The sequence below is a fragment of the Pyricularia grisea genome (genome assembly GCF_004355905.1).
Source record: "Pyricularia grisea strain NI907 chromosome Unknown Pyricularia_grisea_NI907_Scaffold_7, whole genome shotgun sequence".
In the NCBI taxonomy this organism is placed as follows: Eukaryota; Fungi; Ascomycota; class Sordariomycetes; order Magnaporthales; family Pyriculariaceae; genus Pyricularia; species Pyricularia grisea.
In genome coordinates this window covers 2,272,814-2,281,076 of record NW_022156720.1, presented here as the reverse complement: position 1 = coordinate 2,281,076, position 8,263 = coordinate 2,272,814, and the positions used below count along the sequence as shown (strand labels likewise).

The window sequence follows — 8,263 nt, the reverse complement described above, 5'->3', positions numbered from 1 at the left end:
CCCCCCCCCTTCTTTCTTCTTGTTTTTCTCTTTTTCTTTTGCGTCAACTGTTGCTTCTCAACTTTACAGCTTGGACAGGTCAAACACGCCATGGAATCCGTTGTTCATCAGAACTCCGGCAAGTCTCAGACGTTGCAGCGGCATATCCTCAGGTTTGTATGAGGCGGGGTCAATACCCAGAGCGATGCACATGCCGCTGGTGATGGTATGAACACCACAATCGTGACCGTTTGTCTGCTCGGGCGAAACAAAATTCCGAGTCTTCCAGTAACCTTCGTCGTACCTGTGGCCGAGGAATGTGCGCACCCAAGTCAATATCAAGTTGGCGACGTGGCGCTTGCCAGAGCCCGAAGAGCCCAGCGAATCGACGTGCGCAACCTCGCCCTTGCTCGGGCGAATAACTGCCAGCGTCCAATGGTTGGCGTCAAGGTTGACGGGGATTACGAACGTCTCCACGTTGAGGAAGTTGTCTGGGCGAACGCCTACCCTTCTCATCCATCGGTCCATATTTGAAAGTCCCTTGGACGATTTGACGTTGGAGTAAAAGTGCGAGTTGACAAACACGCATTTCGGCGTTTGTGCCCTAACATCCTTAATGCCTGCCTTGTCGTTAATGAACCTGGCGAGGTGTGAGAGGCTGCCATTGATAATTTCATCGTTCAACCATGCTGTTGGATTGACGACAGTCTTGAATGAATGGGCATTGATGTCGTTGCCTTCGCCGGACTTGCCAAGAATTTGGTTGTCCCGTGCCTTCATAGAGTCCATGATTCTGTGATACCATTCATTAGAGATACCGCCAATCATAATGGCCCTTGGTGGGCGGAGACCTCCGGTCCTTGCGAGCACTGCTTGCTCTTCCCGACGGCGACGTTCAGTTTCTGCTGCCTCAAGTCTCTTCCGTTCCTCCTCTGCTTCGCGGGCGAGACGCTCTCTCTTTTCCCGCAATTCATGTTGCTCGAGCTCATCTTCGATCTGCGCTTCCAATGCAAGCTGATGGTCCTTAAAATTGCTGATCTTGAGGCGACCGAATGAAGGCTGCAGCTCAGAGTCACTGGATTGAAGGATCGGTGATACCGACTTGTATGTTGACTCTGGGGAGGACGACGAGTCTGACGAGTCACTTTGAGATGAGGGAAGCCGGGATTTCCGGGTAGGCTTTGAAGTTGCGGATGACCACAGCTCAGACTCGAGCAAAAAGCCGTTTGGGTCTATTTCCTTGGTGTGATCCTGCTCAAAAAAATCGAGGAGATCCTGGCGTCTCTCCTCTGCCGTAAGGGCCTTGTAATCGGACCGTGGCGATTGGGATGATCGCTCATCCTTTGATATCTCCTCACGATCTAGCGCCTTGTAGGTGGTAGATGATGTACGGGAGTCTGTGGAAATTGTTGGTTGTCTGAAGGGAGGTCTCTGCGGGCTCTCTGTAGTTTCATTCTCATCAACCTCCATTTCAATCTCCGGGAACGAACCCGGCATGGGCGGATCGGCCTTCGCATTGAGTAAGGCGCGAATAGCAGCCCCCCTGCGCTTTATTGGTCTAGGAGCAGCGGTTATGTGCCTGCTTGTGTGACCCCGACCCAATGATTGTATGAAACGACTCTTGGCCTTTGCGGGCTTGGGGGTCGTTAGTTCTGTCACGACGGGGCGAATTGACGTGTCTGCTGAAACGGAGGGTTTCTTTGCCTCTTCTGTGTCTGTGATACTTCGGAGTGGAGACGAAGCAGAGGCATTCCGGGTGGAGACAGCGGCTGCATGTTGACTCCTCTGTGAAGATGGTGATGAGCCTGCGGGATCCATGATAAATGAATGATTGGTCATAACTGGGGGCAGTGTGACCTGTGACTGTGCAACAACCTCCTCGGCGTACCGCACCAGGGGGTCGCCGACAACATTCGTCCGGGAAGTTACGGGACTTGAAGTTTGGTGATGCCGTTTGATCGCGGGCTCGTCAACCTCAGTAGGCTCAGGCTCCTGAACCTCAACGAGCTGGGGTGTCGCGACCTGGATGGGCTCAGACTCCTCGGCCTCGATGGGCTTAGATGTGTTAAACTGGGTGAGCTCAGGTTTCTCGACCTGGTTGGGCTTGGGTTGTTCAATCTCAACTTGGACAGGCTCAGCGGATTCGTCTTCGCTGTCGCTGTCGTCAGGCACAGCGAAATGACCAGCCCAGTTAAAAGCCGGCGGTTCCTCTTGAACTGCCTGGACAGGTGGGGCCGATGATGGGTAGCGACCAGTCAAGTTCGAAGCTGGCTGCTCCTCCTCCTCTTGAGCGACCTGGACGGGTTGACAAGATGATTTAACAGCAGGCCTAGCCCTAGTAGGCGTCTGGACGACCTCCGAGTCGTCGTCAGACTCAGAATCAGTGTCGTCGGGGACGGCAAAGTGACCTCGCCAGTTAAAATCAGTAGCAGCGGTGACGTCTGCAGGCTTGGGGGTTTTGGGCCTCTTGGTGACGGGCCGCGGTGTGGCTGGTTTCCTGGCGTTGGTCCTGATGGTACGCCTTACGGCGGCTGTGATAGGCTGGCCGGTAAAGAAGTCAATCTCCTCGTAGTGGGCCTGGAATTGAACGCGATGGCCAGATTTGAGTCCGTAGGATGGTGGTCCAACCCTCTTGATAATTCCACCACGGCGTCCACCGTAGGGCCGTGCGATCTCAAGGCGCCTTAGAGGGTTAACGTGGGGAGGTGGATTTGTTACTGCGGCAAGATGCTCTGGCAGGGTCAATGGCCGACGGGGAAAATTGTAGATTGGGCGATGGAGACTGTATGGCTGGTTTAGGTTCAGTGGCCGGTTGATGTTCAAGCGACCGCGGGTGGTTGGGAGTGGCAGTACCAAATTTGGACCGCGATTCACGTTATTAAACGGCAGCTGTGATTGTCTGCAAAGATGCCGCTGCTGCGGGAGCTGGCTCAGGGGCACCAGGGGTGACGGGGCAAAGGTCCTACGGTGATCGCGCAGGTATTTATCGCGAAGCGCGACCGTGGGGTTCTCGTCGAAGCTTGCCATGCGGTCAGCTGGCATGTGGATCGTCCAGCTCTTTGGTTGGTCCTCAGGGCGGCCAAAAGAGTGGGGCGCAACGGTTGCAGCCTCAAAGACAACGTGACTCGGGACCGGCTTTGTCTCCTGCAGAGAACGACAATCAGCCGCCACCGAAAACATGGTGTCGGCCGGCGCCTTCACCAACTCGCGCAGGATCCTTGACTTTTCCATCTTCTGTCCCAGAAAATCGAAAACGTCGGCAGCGACTCCGTGCTTGTCTCGCTCTTCTTTGTCAATGTCGTACGACTCTAGCGGGTGACCCACGAAGGCCTTGACGTTCTCAAACGACTTCTCACAGTAGAGGAACTGCAAACTCTTGATTGCTTGGTCCAAAACAGCACGAAACTCGGCCTTTGCAGAGTTGAAGTTTGTCCAGTTGTTCACCTTGTACTTGTGAATCATCCAGTCATGGACGTCGGCACTAAGGACGTGGTTTGTGTCCGGGAAATCGCCGTAGATAATGTCGCGCGGCTTTAGAAGTTCAGTTGAAGGCTTGAAGATCTCTGGGAGGACAGCATCTGCAGCATCATAACTCTCCAGGCGATCGTACATGGTTACATGCAGCTGGAAGGCCTTGTCATATGTCTTCTGGCTACTGAAGGCCTCGATCGGGCCTGGAAAGTTGTAGTGAGCAATGGTAACATAGGGCCCGTCGGCATGCCTTTTGATGTGCTTGATATAGGCGAGAACCTTCTCGAGGTTTTCGAGGCCGATACGGGTACTCGGAATGGTAGCCCAGGCCACAGAGAAGGTGGCGTTTTCGAGCTTGCGTCGTTTGACACGAGGCTCATCCTCGGGTGTTGCGGTAACAGTCTCAGGTTCTATTGGGAACAAAGAGTTAATGTTTTCGTCTTTGACCCTGTGAAAACTAGTGGTGGAGGTACCTTTGACTTCACGGGTTTGGGACTTACCAGAGCTGTTTCTTCGACGGATAAATGAGTAGACCGGAGTGATGAAGCCGGAAATCCAGCTTATGATTCCTCGTCGTGGCTGCTGGGGTTCAACGGGCTCAACGGGGATGGGTGCATGGCCAGCTTGATTAGCAGTAGGCGCCATTTCGGCCACTGGTGGAGCTACGGGCGCGACTCTAGGCATGGCTGCGGTTGCAAATGCTATCGTATTTGCAGGTATTGAAGAAGAGTTGGAAGCCTCAGGAGCAGTCTGGACGACGCGACTGTCGGCTGCTAGACACGATACCCGACGCTTTCTGCGATTTTCAGGTGGCATCCTGGATCTCTAGGATCGAGGAATGCCTTGTTTCTTTGCTTTGCTCTTCAGAAATGGTATGGAGGTATCAAAAGGCAATAGAAAGAAGATTGAAGATGTATGGTTGCGGATGTCTGCGTTGCAGGACAAAGAAGTTCCGTTCTTGATTCGGGAATCAAAGAAAACTGTGAGTGAAAGAGGTGTCAAGAATCAATAAACAATGGCCAGGAGGAGAGGCAACGATAGTCCTTTTGAATGGAAAAACCTTGATGATGGAATATAGGTGTATCAATGGGGTCAACGAATGGATCAAAGATTAGTAGATTTCGTAGGTTAGTTGTATGTAAGCACTGGGATCTCGCTCGAGAAGAGAAAGGAGAGAACTTTGTCGAGCTTAGGTTTGGCAAACCATAGTAATTTTCAGGGTGAGGGGAAGGTGAGCAGAAAGTGAGCCAGAAGTGATATGGAAAACCATGACGGCATGGTCGCTCTCCTTGTCCTGGCAGCTGGCACAGTACGAAGCCCACCGGGAACTTGCACTCAAAGGCTCTGTCTGTTTGTTTTCCTCAGGCCTGTCTTGATGGCATCGCTGTTCTGACTGGCTTCATAGAGGCGAACAGCACCAAGCGAACGATAACCTTGTCACGCAAAGTTGGTAGGACATTAGGCTGCTGGAATATAACGTCCTTGATTTCCAGATACCGTTCAATATTCACACCATCGTTTTCTGAATGTACAAAATTGGTAAGAGAATTCCAGGAATCAGGAACAAAGGCGTGTAGTACCAAGGTGCCACGTGATCCCCCTTATCTCCGAACAACAAACAACCATTTAGTCGATTAATGCTCATTGATTTCACGTGGACACAATGCAGTCCCTTTCAAGATAATCTATTCAAGCTATGAGAAGAAAAAAAAAGAAAGAAAAAACTGCCTGCTTGCGATATGCACAACAAAGTGATGCGGAAATCCGACCAACCCGACCCCCTATACACGTCAAACTACATGTCTTTTACTTTCATCCTTAACCCTACAAAGCACACGCCATTACAAAACTATATGTAAAATAACTTTACAACTGTGCCGTAACACCGCCAGTGTTTTGAGTGCAAAATGCTGCAAAGTACTGATTGAGGGCATCAACAGTGCCACTGCCCTCGACGAGCTTTGTCGCCACTCCCACGTAGCCATCGGGACGTACCACAACCACACCGCCACGCTCCTCGTCCAGGCCCATCTTCTTGTGCGCAGACATGATAGGACCAGCTCCCCTGCCCTCACGGTGGATCCTGTCGTCGGCATAGATGTGGTCGCTGTAGCGTGCCAGGACGTCAGGCACGTCGCGCGAGATCTCGATCGAGCTCCTCGGGGCGGCAAACGTTGTGCAGAAGGTGAAGAACTTGCTATGGGGGTTGTGCCTCTCGTGGTACGACACCTTGTCGATGTCGGAGCGGAGGTATGAGCTGAAAAAGGATCCCTTCAGGCGGAGGTTGCGCGCAAAGTCGCCAAGGGCTTGCTTGGTCACCGAAGGCTTGCCGGCAAAAATGAAAATGCGGAATGAACCATTGAGTGGAATCTCCTGCTCCAAGTGGACCACGTTTGCATCCACGACTCTCGTCACGTCTGCGTTTATGAAGAGACGTCCAGGCCGCAGCTTGTTGCCCTCGGGGTTGATGGCGCTGGACTGGGCGGGGTGACTGGGAGACCAATTCAACTGGTTTGGCTGATAGGCCACACCGTAGCCGCTGGTAAACTCGCAAGACTCCTTGAAGGTTCGTACAAAGTCGTTGTCGTGGCCTTCCTGTTTTCCATGGTCCTCCGAGGCTGCTTTGACTTCGCTGGCATCGGGCGGACGGGTGGAAAAGAGCTTTGCGTACTTGTTGTCGAAATCAAGCAAGGTCTCGGCTACAGCCTTCCTCTCCGACTCATAGGTCTCAAGCAAACTCCTCTTGGCAAATCCGCTCTCAACCGCGTGGATCTTCCATGCAAGATTTTGGCCATCTAGGAAGGCAGTGTTCATACCCTGACCGGCTTTGGGCTGTTCGGGACGTTAGTTAACTGATCAGGCTAAGATCATCTTTGATGGTAATCTGTCTTTTTTTTTTTTTTTTTTTTTTTTTGGGATACTAGACATTGAACACAGATTTACTTACGCTGTGGGTGTGGCATGAGTCTCCTCCCAAGAAGACACGGTGATCAAGAGTGTAGCGGTCAGCGATACCCTGGCCGATGGGGTAGACAGAGTACCATTCTACTCTTTCCCATTCTATCGAGTAGGGCTGGAGGATTTTCTTGGCCGAGGCCTGGACTTCCTGCTCGGTGGCAGTCTTGCGCGGGTTGAAATCCGGATCAGTCGAGGAGGCGATCTGGATATACAGCCGCACCAAGTTGTTCTCACGTGGGATCACCATGATCGAACCGTGGCGGGAGTGGATTGTGCATTTCATCTGCAGGTATCGTCAGCTATATACTGTAGGCGCTACAAACGGCCTAGGAACATGCTGTCTTACCTTGATGTCGGGAAAGTCTGTCTGGACTACGCCGTCCATGACACCCCAGACGTGCGAGATTGGGTCCTTGTGCTTAATGCCGATTCCAAGTTGTTCTCGGATAAAGGAACGAGCACCTTCGCCGCCAAAGAGATATTTGGCCCTGATCGTCTCACTGGCGGTCCCATCAAGGTGCTTCAACTGCACCTCGACAGGGTAATCCGGGTTCTTTTTCTCGTCGGACGTGAATCCAGTAATGGTCCATGGCCTTTGTACCTGCACACCATTCTCCTCGAGGTCTGAAAGGAAAACGCGCTCGATGAAACCCTGGTGCAAAAGAGTGGTGAAGGGGTACCTGGCATCAATGAAACTGGGGCAGCTGGCCCATGTGCCGGTCCTGGTGATGCCCTTGGAGGAGTCTGTAGTTGAAGGGTCCCAAAAAGCCACCTCGTAGACGCGAGCGGGCTTGTGCTTCATGATTCCGGACTTGAGCCCCATGTTACGGAGCAAGTCCAGGGAGCGCGGCTGAATTCCATCTGCACGGCCGGTGACGGTCGGCTCACTGCGGTTGTCGATATGCTTGATCTTGTAACCCCATCGAGCAAGACAGGTTGAGAGCATCAGCCCAACCGGGCCAGCTCCAACGATGACTTTGAGCAGTTGCGCATGATCAGCAAAGGAAATTCTACATGGTGTTAAGGTCCGATGATAGACGTTTATGTGAATTAATATTTACCTATGTCATAGTTTGTCGGGGAGTCGGTGCGGGAATCTGTGGAAACCATCGTTCTAGGTGGAAAAGAAAATTCGCAAAAGCACCGCGGCCTTGTCCACGGTACCTATAGGAATAAGATAGATAGCTAGGTAGGTATGTATATGATAGGTCTGGTTGTGCGCGTAATTGGATTGGCTCTCGTGGAGACGGCAATATGCAGATTTCCGTCTTAGGCCGCAGACGCCGTGCAGCAAATGGTTGACGGGAAAGGGACTAGCTAGTAGCTCCAAGAGACTAACCAACGTATGATCGATCGACCTCCCTTTGACGTTGGGTTACAACAGCCTTAATGGTATGGGATAGCAAAGATATGATAATGCAATTCAACGATGGGAAAGATTGTGAGCAGTGGAGGATGAGTGGTAATAATGTTTCCGGTAATGGTCGCAAAAGAGCGGCTGGAGCACCCAATAATAAATGATGGCCAAATCGCAGATGGAGAGACTCATGACATGTCGACCCGATAGAGAGGTGCGCTCGGCTCGGCAGCGCGGCAGTGGCCAATGGAACTTGCGGGTAATAGTAACATTCAAAGGGAAACGGGGGTCCCGGGGAACTCTGCGATGATACTTGTTCACGGGGCAGTGGAGGAGTGAGTCCCCTGTCACCTCTCCACAATCAAGCAGCACCAAGCCTCGCGGCCCCTGGGGACGGGTATTGTTATTTGCTGTGCAGTCAAACTGAGTTAAAAAGGATTACGAAGTATTCGCTTTTTTTTTTTCGGACCACACGAGCCTTCAAGCGGGGCTACGAAA

General features: G+C 52.2%; 2 protein-coding genes across 2 annotated transcripts; both read right to left on the bottom strand.

Moving 5' to 3' along the window:
- Nucleotides 1-63: 63 nt before the first annotated feature.
- On the bottom strand, nt 64-4,266 carry PgNI_09683 (uncharacterized protein; the record flags this gene model as incomplete). Its single annotated transcript, XM_031129665.1, has 2 exons — nt 64-3,860; nt 3,951-4,266. 2 exons carry the CDS (start codon nt 4,264-4,266, stop codon nt 64-66), a joined length of 4,113 nt encoding a protein of 1,370 aa, XP_030977460.1.
- An 853-nt stretch (nt 4,267-5,119) lies between these two features.
- PgNI_09682 (uncharacterized protein) lies at nt 5,120-8,217 on the bottom strand. Its single transcript, XM_031129664.1, has 4 exons — nt 7,470-8,217; nt 6,755-7,383; nt 6,398-6,691; nt 5,120-6,282 (listed from the first exon to the last, which is right to left on the bottom strand). Exons 1-4 carry the CDS (start codon nt 7,516-7,518, stop codon nt 5,317-5,319), a joined length of 1,938 nt encoding a protein of 645 aa, XP_030977459.1. The 5' UTR covers nt 7,519-8,217; the 3' UTR covers nt 5,120-5,316.
- Nucleotides 8,218-8,263: the final 46 nt, after the last annotated feature.